A 20,365-nucleotide genomic window follows, 5' to 3' on the forward strand; every position below is an offset into this window, starting at 1 on the left:
GATTAACTTCTAAACAACATGCGGGTCAACCAATTTTAACATTTTTTTAAGTGAAGTGTACACCCAATGGAATTTTTTCCCTTATTCTAAAAGATGGCTATCTTTAATCCTAGGAGATTTAGAAGTATTATGAAACACAAAGCTTTTAAATAAATATTGCCACATTTGAATTCTGTCATGGACTTCACAATCATGCCTTGAGAACTGTGTTTTCTTAATAGTTAATTACCAGCTTAAGTGGATGTTTCAGCTGATAATTTTCAGTAGCTAAAAGATCAAATTTCAAAGCTTTACTTCTGTTTGGTTACTTCAAAAAGCAGGAGTTTGAAGCAACAGATTGCATGTAAGGAACATTTCTTAGTATAAAAATTGAATTTCGACGCCCTGGCTGGCGTAGCTCAGTGGATTGAGCGCGGACTGTGAACCAGTGTTGCAGGTTTGATTCCCAGTCAGGGCACATGCCTGGGTTGCAGGCTATGAACCCCAGCAACTGCACATTGATGTTTCTCTCTCTCTCTTTCTCCCTCTCTTCCCTCTCTAATAAATAAATAAATAAATAAAATCTTTAAAATAGTTGAATTTTGTTCCTCATACTTTATATCAACAGTAGTATAAATAACTGGTTTTTAAGTACATTTTGTATTTAAATTTTTATGAAATATTCTTTTTTTTATTGATCCACAAATGTCCAAAACAACCTAGAATTGCAGAGTTTGGCTTCTCATGTGGACAACAATGATTGAGATTATTGGATTTGGAAAGATAATTTTGTCAGGGAATTATATACCAAATTATCTGTATAAGATAAATTTAAGATCAAAAATAGGAGGACACATTTCAGAACTTTGAATGCCTCAGATATTATAACAAAGGATATCTACAATGATAAGACAGTACCAACAGGTATTATAAAATTTTTCCCAAGATTAATTCAGAAGTCGTATTTTAATTATGTCTCAGTCTACTGTGCTTTCTATAGTTTTACAAGACTGAGTGGCTTATTTCTTAAGAGAATTCGCTTTCATAATATTAACAGTAAACAAGGACCTCCTTCCTATAGGTTAAAGTTTATTTCAGATTAGAAATATGTAGTTGATATCATTGTCAAATATTTCTAAAACTGCTCATTCAGCTATGAATATTTTGAAAGCTTGCCAATGTATCATTTCTTTCTAGATATACTATTCATACCATAGCAGTCATATGTAGCTATAGATAGTCATTTTAAATTTATAAGTCTTGGTCAAAATAGGACAGTTTATCATCTGTAGAAATGTATCAGCTTGACAAAAGTATTTTTGTTGGGGAACAAGGTGACATAGTGATATTTATCATAACCTTTTAATATATGGTAAAGTTTTTAAAAATCATTGAAATTTGCTTTTTATTTAGATTTTCAAAAATGCTGGCATTCTCTCATATATGAAATTTTGGTATTTTGAAGGAGATGATCTTCTTGAATTATGGATTGAGAGCCAAATCCTAGTATCTGTTTTTCTTTTTTTTTATTTCTTTAAAATTTTTTTTGTTTCATAAATTACTTTATTGTTGTTGAATTACAGTTGTATGCATTTTCTTCACACGACTCCCCGCCACCCCAGCCAAACCCACCTCCCTCCTTTGTTTCCACCCTATCCCCTTGGTTTTGTTTCTGTGTCCTTTATAGATGTTCCTGAAACTCCTTCTCTACACAGACCCCTGCCTGCTCCCCTCTGGCTATTGTTAGATTGTTCTTAATTTTGATGTCTCTGGTTATATTTTGTTTGCTTTTTTTCTTTTTATTATGTTCCAGTTAAAGGTGAGAACATATGTATTTTTCCCTCACCGCCTGGCTTATTTCACTTAGCATAATGCTCTCCAGTGCCATACATGCAGTTGCAAAGGGTTGGAGCTCCATCTTTCTTTCTGCTGCATAGAATTACATTGTGTAAATGTACCATAGTTTCTTGATCCATTCATTTGCTGATGAACACTTAAGGTTGCTTTCAGCACTTGGCTACTGTAAATTGTGCTGCTATGAAGATTGGGGTACTTAGGTTCTTTTGGATTGGTGTTTCAGGGTTTAGGGTGTAGTCCCAGCAGTGGAATTGCTGGGTCAAAAGGCAGATCTATTTTCAGTTTTCTGAGAAAATTCCATACTGTTTTCCATAGTGGCTGTACCAGTCTGCATTCCCACCAACAGTGCACTAGGGTTCCCTTTTCTCCACATCCTCTCCAACACTTGTTTGTTGATTTGTTTATGATGGCCATTCTGACCAGTGTGAGGTGGAATCTCATTGCAGTTTTAATTTGCATCTGTCTGATGGCTAGTGATGCTGAGCATTTTTTCATATGTCTCTGGGCCCTCTGTATGTCCTCCTTGGAGAAGTGTCTGTTCAAGTCCTTTGCCCATTTTTTAATTGGGTTGTTTGTCTTCCTGGAGTGGAGTCGTGTGAGTTCTTTACATATTTTAGAGATCAAACCCTTGTCTGAGGTATCATTGATAAATATGTTTTCCCATACAGTTGGTTCTCTTTTAATTTTAATGCTGCTTTCTTTAGCCATGCAGAAGCTTTTTAATTTGGTGAGGTCCCATTTGTTTATTCTTTCCTTCATGTCCCTTGCTTTAGGGGACGTATCAGTGAAGGTGTTGCTGTGTGGAATGTCTGAGATTTTCCTGCCAATATTTTCCTCAAGGACTTTTATGGTGTCACAACTTATATTTAAGTTTCTTATCCACCTCAAATTTATTTTTGTGTATGGTATAAGCTGGTGGTGGAGTTTCATTTTTTTTACATGTAGCTGTCCAGTTCTCCCAACACCATTTCTTGAAGAGGCTGTTTTTACTCCATTTTATGCATTTGCACCCTTTGTCAAATATTAATTGACAGTAGAAACTTGGGTTTATTTCTGGGCTCTCTGTTCTTTTCCATTGGTCTATATTTCCAAGATATTCTTTATGTATTTGGGTGTTCCTATGTTGGGTGCATATATATTTACAATGTTTATGTCTACTTGATGGATTCTGTTCTTGAGTATTATGAAGGGACCTTCTGGATCTCTTTTCATGGTTCTTCTTTTGAAGTCTATTTTGTCGATATAAGTATTGCTACCCCGGCTTTTTTTTCCTGTCCATTTACTTGGAATATTTGTTTCCAGCTCTTCACTTTCAGCCTGTCTAGGTCTTTTGTTCTGAGATGGGTCTCTTGGAGGCAGCATATGTGTGTGGACGATGTTTTCTTATCCATTCAGCTATTCTGTGTCTTTGATTGGGGCAATTAATCCATTTACCTTTAAGATTATTATTGATAATCTTATGTTTTTATTGATAGGTACTTATTCATTGCCATTTTTTCACACTTGTGTTTCTCTCTCTTTCACTGTTTTTCTCCTTGTTCTTAAAGCAAACCCTTTAGCATCTCTTGCAGAGCTGGTTTGGAGGAGGTATATTCTTTGAGGCTTCTTTTGTCCAGGAAGCTCCTTATTTGGCATTTTAATTGAGAGCCTTGCTGGATAAAGCAGTCTTGGTCTTGGTTGCAGGCCTCTGGTTCTCGTTAATTGGAATATTTGTTGCCATTCTCTTCTGGCTTTGAACATTTCCATTGAGAAGTCAGCTGCTAACCTTATTGGGGCTCCCTTGTATGTTACTTCCTGTTTCTCCCTTGCTGCCTTTAAGATTCTTTGTCTTGAAATTTTGTCATTTTAATTATGATGTGTCTTGAGGTGGGTCTCTTTGGGTTCCTCTTGATTGAGACTCTCTGTGTTTCCTGGATTTGTGGGACTTTTTCTCTCATCAAATTAGGGAAGTTTTCCATCATTACTTTTTTATACAGGTTTTCTACCCCTTGCTCTTCTTCTCCTTCTGGTATCCCTATTATACGGATATTATTACATTACATGTTGTCCTGCATTTCCCTTAACCCCTGTTCAGTCCTTCGGAGCCTCTTTTCCTTTTCTTGCTCATTCTGGGTGTTTTTCTTTCTACTTTGTCCTCCAGCTTGCTGATCTGATCCTCTGCTTCCTCGATCCTGCTTTTGATTCCTTCTACTGTGTTCTTCAGTTCAGAAATTGTATTCTTCATTTCCTCTTGGCCCTTGTTGGTAATTTCTGTTACCTTTTTCATGTTGATATAGTTTTCATTGAGTTCACTGTAGTTTCCCTGTAGTTTTTGGTAATTCACTGTGAGCTCATTGAGCTTCCTGATAACCATTGCTTTGAACTCAATATCCTGATAGTTGACTTGCCTCTGTTTCATTTAGCATTCTTTCTGAGGCTTCCTCCCTTTCTTTCATCTGGGGATTGTTTCTTTGTTTTCCCATTGTTTGTGAGACTCTTCTTGTTAGCCTCAGCTTCTTAAATTGTTCTGTTGTGACTCCCTGGGTTTATGGTGTGAACTTCTGTGGTAGAAGACCTGTGAGATTCAGTGGTGTGAACTTCTGTGGTAGAAGACCTGTGAGATTCTCCCTAATCTCCTGAACTTGCTAGTTTTGGGCTGTCGTTTATGTTGGCTGTCTGTATGTTTTTGAGTTTTGATTGTTGTTGTGTCTTTCTTTGGTGGGTCCTTCCTACCATCTGGTTAACTGAGTGTCACTCCGTCTGTCACCTCTTGTCATTTGTTGTTCTGGTGAGGGCCAGTTGTGTTGAAGTTGTTTCTTCCATGTGTGCAAGGTTTTGCGGATTCTCTTTTGCTCTTGTTCAGTTGTTTGTTCTGGGTAATTTCTTCACCATTTAGTTGTATTTCCATACAGGTCCTGGACAGAGTTAGTGTGGCTTCCACTCCCTCCTTCACCTCCTTCTGCTGTTCTCTGTTGGTGGTTCCTTTGTTGGTGGGTTTCCTCTTCCAGCAGGTATCCTGGTGTTCGCAGCTTCTACCTACTCATCTGACTTTTCAATGTCCTCTGTAATTTTTGGTTTCCAATCTTCATATATGCTGGGGTACTGTTGGCTGTTTGCTCTGTTCCTCAGAAGATTGGCTAGGTGTTTCACCTGTGTGCATGGGGAAGTAGACTCCATTCCCACCCATCTTGCCAGCATCTTCCCATCACCTAAATTCTTTATCCTAGCATCTGTTTTTGTTGGAACACAGCCATGCCCAATTGCTTTGCATTGTCTGTGGCTTTCTTCATTCTCTGATGGCACAGTTAAGTGTTCATGACAGAGTACAGTCCACAAAGCCTAAACTACTTGCTGTCTAGACCTTTACAGGAAAAGTTTGCCACTCCTTTTTTTAGAGTAAGTTATTGTAGTAGGCATTAGATATTTATAATTTGAAGGGTGGGGGGGTTAAGGATTCTTCATTACATCCAAAGATGGAACTGGTATTTTTTTAAGTCATTTGGGCTTTCTAGGAACTTTTGCTACACATTAGTATTCTGTGGAACCAAAGTGTTTTATAACTTTTATTAATACTACACTATTCAATGATTGAATTCAAACAATAGTGAGGAATTGAAAATGTACTTTCATGTTGACTATGCCTAAATCTAGGTGTCAATTAAAGGCACTTGATATGAGATTGAAATTCTATGTTGTCTTAAGTGGTCAGATTGCTTAGTCTGCACTAAAATGCCTGCTACATGAGATTGCTTGGTTGGCATCAAAGTACCCACCTTTGTTTCCTTAGCAGCAGCAAGACTACTTTTACTGATGAATGGATTTGCTTATTCCTGCCTTAATTTCTCACAGACCTTGGGTGCATAATAATTGCCATTACTGAATTGGAGCCTTTAAACAAAAATGGTATTGAAACACTCTATAAAAATATTGATCTTATTAGTTCCATAATTGGGAACTATCAGATTGAATTTATATTCCGCAAACTTTGTGAATAATTAAAAATACATAATAAAATGGAATTTTCGTTGTATTTTCCAACATTTACTAATTTTCAAAGCAACCCTAGAAGTAAATGATGGGTGAACTCTGTATGAAAATCAACAAAGTTGCATTTTTTTCATAATTTGAAACATCTAAGCCCTTGAGATCAAGGCAAAACACGTAATAGAAACAGACTTCCTGGTTTCTTTGTTTTTGTTAAGTTTTTTAAATTTTATTTATTTATTTTTAGAGAGAGAGGAAGGGAGGGAGAGAAATATCACTGTGTGGTTGCCTCTTATGTGTTCCCAACTGGGGACCTGGCCCGCAACCCAGGCATGTGCCCTGACTGGGAATCAAACCGGTGACCCTTTGGATTGCAGGCCAATACTCAATCCACTGAGCCACAGCAGCCAGAGCTAGTTTCTATATTCATATTATTCACTCCCTTAACTGATGGTTTACAAGACCAAGGAAGAAGAAAAAACTTCAACCAGAGAATTATCAGCTGGATTGATGCTTTTAAATTCCCTTTGATAATATAACCACTTATGCAAAACTTTCCATTTGTTTTCAAATTTCCCTTCATCTTGTTGCTTACTTTAAATTATCCTTAGTGCTATTGGAGGCAGAGGCACAGAAGTAAGGAGTTTGATAGAAAAGAAGACATGAGGAAAGACGTGCCTGTGTGTACCAAGATAAATATGATGGTACATGAGAAAAGCCTATTACATCTTAGATCTGGGTAGCTTAGGGAAAGATTTAAATATTTGAAAGTTCTTTCATAAATGAATCTTTCTAAATTTTTATTTAATTACCCCAACATTGACTTTTAATATTTAAAAATATGTGTGTAATTAAGATTTTATATATATGTATTTCTATATAAATTATATATAATGTATTTATATGTATAAATGTTTATATATGTAAAATTTTATACTGTTTAACTTTACAAATTAATTTTTATATGGTTATACCTTGATATGAACATAGTGTAGAGTAGCAGATTTTAGCAGAACATAAGTTTAAGTGATTTTTAGGTTAAGATTAACATTTATTTACAGTTAACCTAAGTAATATTTGAATTGTGTGTGTTTATGCACACACACACACACACACACACACATATATATGTAGATAAATAGATCAGTTGAGTTGAATTTATAACACAGGTATATGGTATGATGATAAGTCATCATTGGAACTCTCCTTTCAGTTAGGTTTTCAAAAACTGAAAATACTGGCAATCCTCTCACATATGGAATATGTGGAATATTTCCATTAGATAATTACCTCCAAATTTTTATTAGATTTTACAGTCCTCTTTCCAAAATTGAACTTTGTTATATCATATGTAAGATCTGAGGAGTTCTTATGTTAGAGAAATCTGTCTTAAAAATGTAGTTTAAGGTTTTCTAAATTTTAATTTTTATAACTTTTTTCGAGAAAGAAAATCTTTTGTTCCTTATTCCAAATCCAAATTCATTTTGTTAAGCTACAGTTGGAGCAATGTTTTAATAATTGTTAATTCAAAGAAAATTCTGATTTGTTCATTTAAATTTCAAATAGGTAGCTTTTTTAGTAATTTTTCACAAATAAAATAAACCATCAAATTTAATCTCAGATATTTTAGAGATTATGTTTAATATGTACTTAATGAAGGCATTTTTAAAAACTTTAAAATGTTTTAAGTAATATAAACATCACCACCTGCAAATTATTAATATGAACCTGTTAATTATAACAAAATGCCTGTTATGTGTATAGGATAGTATAGGGTACTGAAAGAACATAAAAATGAATGAAATATGTTTCTCCTTAGAGACCCTCATAATCTAGAAAAATGAGCAGATTCTTTTTGAACACTAAACTCCATAAGAAGAAGCATCAAGTCTCTTATTTATCATGATATCCCCAGAATGTAGCACAGTGCCTGATACATAGTAGGTGCTCAGGATCTGTAAGGTCAGCAAATGCGTGGAAGCATGAATGAGCAAACAGGCATCCCTTTAAAAGAGTGTACTTTAAAAGTTAGTAAGCAATGAGATGTTATTCAATAGACATTTAAGATAGTTCTCTAATTTCATAATTTAATTTTCCCTGTTCCCTACCATGAATGTATATTGGTTGGTGATAGTATACATGATTCAGTTATTTGGTTGATAGAAAAAAATGAAATACCTGCAGACCATCAATTCTTCTATTTTCGTCTAAATAGACATACTTTATACTTTTGGCATGACCACTTCACATTTTACCTGTGATTTTTCATATTGCCATCCATATTTTCTCACATAGGATTATTTTTACTTTTCCTTACATAAACATCTAAAATAGTCATCTTTTGTTAAAAAGCTAAATTGGGTAAAGATATAAATACTTATTTGACTTCTTATTTTATACTTGGACTTTTAAATGCAGGAGAAATGAAAAAGAAAAAGAAAAAAGAGAAAGGTTGTATGAATTCAGGGAAGGGAAAAAGTGAGATTATTCGAGAACAAGCATCTCATCTGTCTTCTAGAATAACAACTTTCAGTTTTCTTCTAGCTTCACAAATTTTACTTGAAACAATTGTTTTCTTAAGTGTCTTCATTGATTTCATTGCCCTGCTATGCATAAATATGGCATTTCTTTGGCTAGTTATCAAAACTGGTAAGATGGCCTGCCTAGTCAGAATTTTTATACTTAATAATGGATATTGTATGAACTTTCTGAAGATTCCTTTTGAAATTAGTCCTGACCCTGGAAGTGAGATAAGTAAGAGCTTGGGGAGTGGATTTCTGATGAACCAAAATAATGTCTTTAAAAAATTTATATAAAGAAACAAATGTAGCAATCTCCTTATGGGTACACCTTTATATATTTTAATAGTAAGATGGACAAGTTAGGCCCTCCACTTCGAACTGGAAGATATGTGCAAAGGTTCTATGACAGTGATACAAAATCAGACAGTGCCATCAAAAGATATGAGTTATTACCCATTTACAAGTAAGTATTTATAACTCAGTTTGGTTAATCTTTTTCACATATTTCCTTAAAAGCTTTATATACTGTAATACTATAAACTTGTACATTCCTATACTTAAAAAAATCTCATTTAATCATTTTTAAGCCAAGGAGTACTAAATAATCTTCTACAACTTACAACAGCTTGATTTTTGCTGAACATTTCCATTGTCCTAAAACTGCTTTATTGCATACATTTTATTCCATTAAATTTTAATTTTTAGAGTGTTGGAATAGCAGTCATTTTCAATAATCATTAATATTAAGAAGCTCTTTTTTAAGAATAGTATTTTTGACAAGTATAGGAAGTATTATGCCATATACAGGAGTATTATATAATAGTTCTAGATTATCTTTTAGTTAAGCAGATGATCAATGGTTAAAACAAGGCAGAAAAAGTGATCTTAGAAAACATTTCATGTAGGGATCCTCAGTCTTTTTGTTAGATGGTTATAAATTCTACCTTAAGCAGGGAAAAGATATGAAAGTCACTTTGGAACTCGTCTACATAAGTCTTCAAGTTTGCTCGTTTGGGCTCCAATACAGGTCTAGCCCTCTCATTTTAAAATAATGAAATTAGGGCCTAATAAATTAAATTACTTATTAAAGTTTAAAAATATGTTGAGAGAGTTAACTTAGGTACCTTTGAAACCAAGGTCTACTATACAACATTCTCTTACTGTATGTGAAAAGTAATACCTTTAACTAGATATACAATAAAATTAAGATGGGAGAAGTCTTGAACTTATTAGCAGCCAGCAGCCATGAGCTATTGTTAAGTAGCTAATGATAAGTCCTAGAAGGAAGAATCTGCCCTGAACCATTTTTCTTTGTATTACTACTGCTGTCTATAGGCACTGAAGCAGATCTCAAAGAAACATTGACTAGCAGTAAGCTAGGTTGAGTGCAATTCCAAAATTAAACCTTCTTTTATAACTGCTTGAACTATATATAGCAGGCAGATTGGATCCTGTGAACCTGGGGCAACAGGTGTCAGGTGCTGATCAAGACAGATCTTTACAATCTCTGAGAATGGTCTTAACATTCAGATTCTGCCTTTTAGATGATATTACTAAAAATATGTGATCGACATTTGATAATGGTGGTTAATAATGGTGGTTATAATCTTATTTCCCCCTATTTTTTAATTTCTAATTATTTAAACAATTTTAAATTATTCATTTGATGAAATTGTGAGTGTGTGTATGCATGGGTGTGTTGGAATTATCTGTATATCTCATGTACATATTATATGAAAGTGATAGGATTTTACTTTGAATGCCAACATTGCATATTAAACATAAGATTTGTAACACGACCCACCCAAATCCAATCTCAAGTATTCTGGCCGTGTAATAGCTTTGCAAAATACTTAATCTCTCTGAATATGAATGTTTATTCAAGTTTAAAATGGGAATAGATAGTACTTCCAGAGATTTTTGTGAAGATTAAACAAAGTTGTATATGTATCATATTTAGCATTTAGTGGTATTTGAGAAATAGTTGATATTGTATTGCCTACATTATTTTTAAGGTAGGTGTTTGAAATTTTAGGAAATTCTCTCCAACTTTGCTGTGTAAGTAGACAAAAATAGAATTTTGGTCATTCAATTTAAAGGAAATATGAAAAGTATTCACTTATTTATTACATAACATTGCTTATTTCTGAAATGAAAGGATTCAAGTAAATCTCTAAAGAGGGGGAGGGAACTGATGCTATACTGAACATCTCACCACTAGTTTAGCACCATATGGGCTGTGTCACCTTGGTAAGTGACTTAACCACTCTTCACCTCACATGCCACATTTGTAAAGTGGAGTTATTAATTCTACCTACTATGTAAATTAAATGTTTATATATGAAGGCAATTAAAAATGTAGCTATACCAAATATAGTAAGCACAATTATATAAATGTGAACTTGTAGTAGCAAAGTCATAGTAATAATAATAGTATCAGCAGCATTGCTGAATGTTCATGTAAATTGCAGTTTATGTCTTAAACTTCCTTTATAAGTGAATATGGTCCCATTTTATAAATGAGTGAGCTTGGTCTCAGAGAGGTTGACTACTATCACAAAGTTGGTCCACAGTAGCTGGGATTTGAGTGCAGATTCATCTGTATCTCCAAAGCCTATACATTCACAGTTAACTGTCATATAACTATCTAGTTTTCCTTGATTCCTGAGTCTCAGTAAAGGAATTAGTGATGACCCAGCCAAAACTTTCCCTCTAGTGAGAGCAATAGTCCAGGCCATTCAGTTAGTGAAACTAAAGTATTAAAGGGAAATTATATTAACCCATTTATTTGATTTGATGTTTCTCACAACAGACTTTCATAAATTGAATTATTACTCTTTAAAGTGGTTAGCTAGTATTTAAAGGGATTAGCTAATTTTTTTTACCACATTGCATACGCTTACCATATTATTTAGCAGTGATTTGTAGGCATTTAACAAACCACATCTTTATTTTGAGGGTACTATGAATTTTAAGCTTTCTGAAGCTTTTCAGAATGATTAACTTAAATATTTCATGTATACCATATACACATATTTTAATTGAGTTTATACACCATCAGGATAATGTTAGTAAATGCAAAATGCTTTGTTTTATCTTTATTTTTTATTTTTTATTTTTTTATTTTAATCATTGTTCAAATACAGTTTTCTGCCTTTTATTCCCATTCTAGCCTGCCCACCCATCCCTCCCCACTTCCCTCCCATTACCACCCCCCCCCAGTTTTTGTCCATGTGTCCTGTAAATTTGTTCCTGTAAACCCTTCCCATTCTCCCCTGAAATTCCCTCTTCTCCCTTTATCCTTAGTGTTAACTACTGTTTTCAGTTTTAAAATAATTATTTGGATTTTAATTTTTTGACTTAGCTCTTTACAGCTTCTAATTATTTTTCTAATCACACAAGTAGGAATTTAAGAAATAAATGATTACTCTTGAATACTTTTTCACTGCTACTTCTTTCTTTCTCTAGAGCTAATATCAAACCTCGAAACTCCACACCGCCTAGTTTGGCACGAAATCCTGCATCAGGTGTTCTTACAAACAAAAGAAAAACATATGGTGAGAGCTACATAGTCAGGTATGTTTAGTTCTGATGTTTTAATAGCCATAATAAAAATGAATATATGTAGTTTTCCAAGGACCATATGCAAAAATATGTATCAGGCTTTGATAGAAAATTTGTTTTTTCCTTTGTTTCTTATTTAACCTGGCTTTTAAGTTGTAGACTAAAGAAGTACTTTGGACATAAGTAATATAGTCCTATACTTTGTAGTTAGAATTATAATACTTTTACAGATGCTCAAGGACAGTTTGGTTCCACTGGATTAACTTTTTATGTCTTTGTTTTTAACTCTGTAGTTAGAATTACTGTTGTAAATGCTCAAGGATAGTTTTTTCAGTTCCACTGGATTAATATATTTTATGTCCATGTTTTTAACTACACATTGAATAATAGACTCTTTAAACCACCATTATTGTAATTTTCAGCACCATTTTCATAAATTTTAAACTCTTCTACCGAGGTTGTGATTATTCATGTACTTCCCTTTCTAAACTCTCACAATATTTGTATAACTTTCACATTCACTCTGTTTTTAAACATATAATGAAATTGTCCCTGTCATATCATAGATATTTTTTATATATATCTCAACTTAGTCCAGAAAGTTTTAAGGCAAAGTGCATAAATTCATGATGTACGATGAGATACAATAATTTTTTAAATGAAAGAATAATAGAGGAACAATAAGAATTAACAGTGAAAAAAGGGGTGAAGTTAGTCCACAAATGTTCCAGAAAGTTTTAAGCAAGGTACATAAAGTTACCATAAGAGCAAGGTACTTAGCTCTCAAAAATAAGGTACATAAATGTACAGGAAACTGGAGGTCAGACTGGTAAATTAACCCTGATACTACAGCTCCATTGAGGTTCTGACTGGTCTTCACCACTTAGGCTTGGGTTTTAATTTCATCATGGGAAGACTTCTAGGATTTATACAAAGGGTAACAGTAGAGACTCAGCTTTCTCTTCCCCCCTGCATTCCTCTTTTCTAAGCCAGGGCTTTTAAAATGCCCACCAAGAGGCATCTTAAGCTCAGCTAGAGCTGCTTACATGACAGTATGTTCACTTGGCGTTAGAATAAATTACAGGAAATAAGGAATGATAGCAAGGCAGCTTCAGGTGCTTCTCTGAGCCAGTGACCGAGTGACAGCTCAGATGTGAACAAGATCTCATATATAGGTATACAGACAGTTTAATTAGACATTCTGTGTCCCCAAAGGAACAATATCTCTTGTAACAATCCCATATCCATGATTTCCAGGTTTTCCTGAGCATATGGTATGTCTAATTTGTCAGTGGACAACATGTAAACATTGTTGCCTGGGTAAACAGTTGGCATTCCATCCATCTTTATTAGGTTTTCTTTCATTAAACAGCCAGAAAGTTATCCCAAGGTCACATATGCCCACCAAAAATGAGAAAGTTCTGTTAACCTTTTCTCATGATACTCAAAGGATATAGTAGGAAAAAAAAATTCTGCCAGCCAGAAAGAGGAGACCCCAAAGAAACCTGTCTGTCTCAGCCATGGTGCAGAGGAAAAGAGTTCCCACTGATTTTTCATAACTGTAGGGTTACCTTCACTTGAGTTTAGGGTTTATGAGTATAATATCTGCATATTCTAAGGAATTCTTAACTGAAAAAATAACTTAGTTTGGTTTAGCAGCTCCCTTTCCGGTTCTCATAGGTAAGCAAACATGAGCTCATAGTTCTGACCTAAAAGATGCACAGGGAAATTCCAAACTATATAAAGAAACTAGCAATCTGTCACCAGTTTTAAAACAAGCAAACAAACAAACAAACAAAACCCAGTAACTAAGATGTTGAAATCATCAAATATCGATTTATGAGTCTGTTTAATGGAGTTGGAATCATTAACAATGACAATATTGTCACAAGTATTTCAACATCTGTGCAAAAGAACCAAACAGAACTCAGTATAAGGAAAAACACTAAAAGACTTAAGAGATGATTTAAATTGTAGTTCAGATACAGTGAAAGGAAAGGGAAGTGAACTGGAGGATAGATGTAAAGACATTAGGAACAAATATAATGCTAAAAAAACATTTAGCATTTCATTATTTACTAAAAGACTTTTTTTTCTTAATCTGAACTGCAAGAATATTAAACATGAGATTAAGCAAGCTTTTAGTCATGCTTAGTATTATGCCCTGTTTCTAAACATATTGGGGGGGGGGGCGGGGTTGAAACAACTAATGTGAACTTTTTTCTGTACTTCTCCAGGCCAGATGGAAACTGTGTATCCTCACTCAATGGTGGAAACATTAAAGGCATTGAAGGAAATTCATCTGGACACTTACCAAAATTTTGCCACGAGTGCGGGACTAAATACCCTGTAGAATGGGCCAAGTTCTGCTGTGAATGTGGCATTCGAAGAATGGTTCTGTGAACAAAATCCCAAATGAAAAAGAGCAAAGTCCAGAGTTTTATGACTATTGCTGCTTCCTGCTAGAGCACTTCACCTAGTTATTTTGTCCTAAAACTGTTACACTTTTTCCAGGAATTTTTAGAGCAGAATTCCTCTGGCTATGTAATGTGTGTGGGTACATGTGTATATATGTGTATATATACTGTATATAATAAATTCCTGATACCCTAAATTGTGCCATTCAAGGAAACACTCACTCATAAGTTAGAAAATAATTTCAGGTGGAATCATTAATTTATGTATTCTTCGGTTGTTAAAACACATTAAGTATTCTTCTACAAACTTTCAAACTACAGTGTTTAGTCCTTCAAGTTTAGGATAATCATTACTTTGAGTAAAAAATCAGAATAAATGTTTTCTTATTGGTTCCTATTTTCAGGTAGTATCTATGATGGTAGATTAGGATGCTTGGAATTGAAGAGAATATTTTTAGTTAAATTGGGTCGCTTTGATATAGAGTTCTTCAACAATTAATTTTATAAATATTTTTAAAAAGAAAAAAACCCTAAGCTCTGTGTTACCCTTTACTTAGTGTATGATTAATGATATAATTTACGTATTTTTACTCATTCTCTGAAAATATAATCATGCAGTTTTCTTTCCAGAGACACAAGGCTAAAAATACAAATGTATTTATTCTTGTTGTTACTGAATATTTTACTTGTGTACTAGTTGAAAGTATATTCCTTTTTACTTCCAGCTGCATCTTTAAATTTCACTTCTTTTTCATAACTTCATGTCTAAAGAGTAGTTTTAATTTACTTCATTTGTACAAAGTTTGAAAATGTAATTAATATAAGTTGCAAACATTTTCTTCAAAATCTTTTATGTTTATTTCTATGTATCTGAACATAGGAGAAATTACTTCATGAATTTTAAAACCAACCACCTCACCTAATAAATAATAATTTGGTGAATAATTAGTAGTGGAGGGAATACAGGTAAAAGTTTTGAATTTTAGCCCCTTCAAGTATAGTTAGGTGTAGTTATTAGTAGGTTAAGAGAATATCTAATTTTCCTACTTATATTTTCTTTTTAGTTTTTCATGTTGAAATACCATTCACATCACAATAAAAAGCCACTGAAAATGCATTGCTTTACTGGATATCTGACTTTTGTAATTAAACATTCACACAAATGTAATTATACTCTCTAACTTTGGCTAAAATATGCCATTTAATTATTGTCACACTCAATGTAACATAGTATTTAGTAGTAAATCTCTTTGCTTGTATAAGCATACTCAGTAATTCAGTAGTAATTTCTGTTGAGTGAAAGCTAACAACTCTGATCATATTGATATTAGAAAGATACAAACAAATCTTTTACTGGCAATTTCTAGCTGCTTATGATTCTGTTTAATTATAAGGATCAATGTAGAAATTTGTGGCTGACAATTTTTTTTAAATTCATTTATTCTTATACTTAATAATTTTATTCATTTTTTCCCATTCAGACAAGAGATAGAAACTTAATGTAATGGGAATTATAATTTTACTTACATTATAGTTTCTATCCTGACTTTTTATTAACTTGCTCTGGTTGTCTTTATTCAGTCATATTGGTCAGAAGAGTTCACCAACTAGATTAGCTGTTATAAATTTAGGAGGATAATGTGCAATTAGATTTCCATTTCAATAATTTATGTTCTTCTGTCCTGATGTTATAAATCATATGAAGAACTTCAATTCTTGTTTTATCTAGAACTGGGCTCTGTTTCCTTTCAAGTATTTGTATTGAATTTATTGGGGTGACATTGGTTAATAAAATTATATATGTTTCAGGTGTACAAATCTATAAAATATCATCTGTATATGTATGGTATGTTCATCATCCCAAGTCAAGTCTCCCTCAACCACCATATGATTACCCTCTTCCACCTCCGCCCACCCTCCTTGCTGTCAGTCTGTGTTTGTGATGTGTTTTTTTTCTTTTAATCCCTTCACCTTTTCACCCTGTTACCTCTGACATCTGTTTTCTATCTATGAGTCTATTTCTATTTTGTTTATTTTGTTCATTAGATTCCATATATGAATGACATAATATGGTATCACATAATTTTTTGTCTGCCCAAGAAAAGAGTAGAAACATGGGCCCAAGTAAAGTGGTACATTTTTATTTCTCACTGAATTTTATAGTAGCAAGTAAATGTTATATTGTACAACATGGAAAATAAATTTGTAAAATATCCAATCTCAGAGCACAGAGATTATTATAAATAGTAAGTGAATATATTCATGAATTATGAAACATGTTATGACAATGCATTTAAATGCATTTTTATATTACTTGCATATACCATTCTCACATTGATTTGTTGTGCAATAGTTTAGTTTTTAAGAAATTTTTCTAGATCTAAGCATCACTTTTATTTATTTTTACCAGTTTTTTCCAGTGTGGTAGAATTTAAGAGATTGTAAGCTTAAATTAAAATGTAAAAATTGCTTCTATATTATCCTGAAAGTTATTAGCTTGAAAAGGCAAGATTATTATAACTGTTATTGTCTCCTGTTCACTGGTTTTTTTATTACAAATAAGTTTTCATTTTTGAACATATTCAATAAAGACATGAAGAAAAAAATTGCCAGTTGGTTTTCATTGATGTCATCTTTTAGCCAAACATAGATAGGAATATACTGAACTATAAAGAAAATGTTTGAAATCAAATGTATTTTAAAATTATACTAGCTTTTAATTGAGAGATTTTTTTGTGTATGTCATCAGCTGTCAAATTCTTACTATTTTATTGAAGTGTTTTTGACCTCAGAGTGTTATAAATATGTTTTGTCACAGATTTTTAAGGCATAGAAACATTTCATAGCTAATAAAATTTAGCAATTGAAAACAGCGAAGTCAAGGTTGATAAGAAACATTATGGGTGTTTCTAATTTGGTAACACAATTTAATGGCAAAAAGTATTCACTTGGGATGAATACTTAATGGTTGAGACTATCGTGTTTAAATTTTAAACAGGAGTTATCTCTAGTGAAAATTATTAGACATATTTGTACTCACTGTTTCTTAGGCTAGAAGTAACGCTGCTACCGTGAGTAAAAGCTCAGCAAGTGAAAAAAATAATAGGAAGAGGTGTAAATGGGCAGCCTGGGCTCCAGCAGCTTGCCACTATGTTCACACATAACACAAATACTTTGGGGGAAGGAAAGAAATTTTTATTAACAGGGTTTCCCATTGGAGGGGCCTGGGAGCATTGCTGCTCCCAGCCCTCCCCTTCCTCAAAGTACAAAAATTCCCTTGTTCCCCAAAAGCTTAATGTCCAAACCCATGCCCAGAAGTTCCCCATCATTCCTTATCTGCAGCTCAAGATTGTTACTCAAAGGGGTCTCTGCTCCTCCAGCTCCAGCCTCTCTCTAAGGTGTGCACTCTTGAGGTCAGTGTCTCCATTTCCCAACCAGCTTTCCCTCTAGATACTGCCGGATTACTCCAGGCCGTGTTGCAGGGAAACCTCTATCCATGTGGTCCAGGCGCCCAAGGCTGCTTGCACCCGTGGGGCTGAGGAATGTTCCCAGTTCACTCCTCATGTGCCGCTTCCAGGCTCCGTGAGAGGAAAAGCAGAGGTTGAGCTTCTGTCTGCATTCTGTTTTAAAGTCCCCATATCCCACCTGTTGCCACAAGCCAGTGGGAGTGTCCAACTTTTCAACCAATGTGTGCTAATGTTGATCACGTTCGCCTTTGCCCCTCTTCCAGTGCCATGTTCTGCAAGGGGGCAGTCTCCAGTCCTGCATGGGTCCCATCCCAGGGCAGGACATTCACCCCCCATCTCACACAGGTGCTGTGCAGCCAGTGTCATAAGCAGTGTTGAATGTTTACAGTAGCTCCAAGTTGTGGGAAGGCTATCAAGCCCCAGCTCCTTTTTTTGTTGTTGTTTTTTTTGTTTGTTTTTTTCCCAGAGGCCCCCTTCTCTGTCCTTCCTACTGGCATTGCTGCTCGGTTGCCAGAGCAACACACTCAGGCTTGTTTACAGTTCCCTGAGGCAATCTCCCCTCACCAGCGGTTCCTCCCTTTGCAAGGAGACAAGCCTCTTCTGAGCTCCCCTACTCCGTTCCCCAGCTGTTTGGCCTGACACCACCCTGTACAGAGGTACACAGCTACAAAGAGCAGGACTCTTGTATGTATTTGCTTTCCAGGTATAATAAGTATTTTATATGGTAAGTATATTTTTAGTAATGAAATAAATTGAATTTTCCAACTGACTACATTATTTAAGGAGCAGTAGAATCATTAAAATGAAGTTAGTGATAGCCACACTCATTTTTAGTCTCATTTAAAATTTCTTCAGTTGATTGTTATGGTCAGGATCCTCATTGACTACACGTAAAAGTGTGTATGTGACTTGCTCTTTTGCCACTAGGGGGTGTTTTGGATAATATTACCGGCCTTGTAGCTGTTATTTTAAAGGCCTCCCAGAAATATAGGTATGAATTTTTAAAAACATGAAATTACAGAGTTTTATAAGAGCTAGGTTGTTTTTGTTTTGTTCTGATTTTACAATCCATATGTTGGTTCTCAAAAACCTAGTCTAACTCATTTTGGGCACCAGTGTGCTTAAAATTGATAGAAGTATTTACTATTTACCTCACGGTATTTTGTTATCAACTATACATCTCTAACATATTACTTATGCACATTACCAAATACTCCCTGGTCTATTATTTTAATGTTTTTGTTTTAGTTGTACAACAGTTATAATCTCCTTCAACATAACTTTTTTCAGCCATCTAGCCTAACAACAGGACAATGTGAGAGTGACATCTATTTAAACAGGAGTTAAATAAATCGCTTAGACTAATAATGCTAACATGCACAAAGCTAAAGCTTTATATTTATAAACATTTTGAATATCCTTTATGTGGTCTTCATGTGTGAAGTCTTAAAAATCAAGAGAAATAATATGTCAAGTTTTTGCTGTGAAGTTGATATATTCTGTAATTTATTTGAAGAAGCTGATGTGTAAGCAATTACAACTTAGGACAAAAAGGATTTAACAGAACTTTATTATAAAGTTGCCAACAAAATGATGCAGAAGGTTGAAATGAAGCTTCTTATCACAGGTTAAACAGCAGGCCACTCCTTATTTTCTATTTTTCTTCCCTGTCCCAATGCTTAGGAGGAAGCCTGGGGTGTATGGGAGCTGCATTTACCTTTTGGACGGAAAGGCTAGTGGCCGTGGGAATGATGTGTGTGTAGTGAGTCCGCCTGAGCTGTAAAATGTGGGCAACTTGCACCATCCAGATGACCGAGAAACAGCGATGTGTGAAAGGTTACTGATACTTCCCTCCATTCAGTGTTATCTTACATAACTCTTCACTTTTACTTTGTTTTTTTTTCTCTTTGTCCAAGCACCTCAGCTTCTATACAATTTTGAATTTGCAACAATTAGGCTGGGAATATGAGGAGGGTGCTGGTAGTGCTGAGTACACTCAACAGTGAAGTGTTGATTTGATTCATCAAATCAGTAACCTTAAATTATAATAAAACTGAAAACTTCCATGGGGCATGATGATGAAAGACCTTATCCACTCACAGTGGAAATATAAATTGATAATACTTTTTATAAGGTAACTAAGTTTAATTTAAAAGCCTTTAAATATTCATGTTTCATAACCTAGTAATTTTATTTATAAAATTAATTCTTGGAGGAATAATCTGAAGTGTGAAAAAATATTTATGCAAAACACAATAGTACAGTTATTGGTCTCATACATTCTTGGCAATATGGTATTAAAGGTTATATATACTCAGTAAAAAAAGAGATCAAATAGTGGGGCAACATTAAAAATCTTAAAAAATCCTGTTGGGTAACTAGTCATTAGGGAAGTGCAAATTTAAACCATGAGGCAATATCACCTCATGCCTATTAGAATGGCCATCATCAAAAAGACAAGAGGTAATAAATGCTGGCTAGGATGTGGGGAAAAGGGAACACCTGTGCTCTGTTGCTGGGGATGTAATTTGGTTCAGCCACTATAGAGGAACCTTAAAAAATTAAAAACAACTACCATATGATGCAGAAATTCCAC

At 34.2% G+C, this 20,365-nt stretch overlaps 1 protein-coding gene across 2 annotated transcripts in view; it reads left to right on the forward strand.

Moving 5' to 3' along the window:
• The window catches only part of ZC2HC1A (zinc finger C2HC-type containing 1A), a 54,576-nt gene extending 37,666 nt beyond the window's left edge, over positions 1–16,910 (forward strand). Inside the window, exons 8-10 of one of the 2 annotated variants that reach the window (XM_036031044.1) lie at positions 8,668–8,784; positions 11,790–11,897; positions 14,123–16,910. In XM_036031044.1, coding sequence (XP_035886937.1) covers positions 8,668–8,784; positions 11,790–11,897; positions 14,123–14,288 — 391 coding nt within the window. In that variant the 3' untranslated portion in view covers positions 14,289–16,910. The remainder of the gene's footprint in view (positions 1–8,667; positions 8,785–11,789; positions 11,898–14,122) is intronic. The other variant, XM_028518721.2, reaches the window with a different exon arrangement.
• Positions 16,911–20,365: the final 3,455 nt, after the last annotated feature.

The sequence above is a fragment of the Phyllostomus discolor genome, chromosome 7 (assembly GCF_004126475.2).
Source record: "Phyllostomus discolor isolate MPI-MPIP mPhyDis1 chromosome 7, mPhyDis1.pri.v3, whole genome shotgun sequence".
Taxonomy (NCBI): Eukaryota; Metazoa; Chordata; class Mammalia; order Chiroptera; family Phyllostomidae; genus Phyllostomus; species Phyllostomus discolor.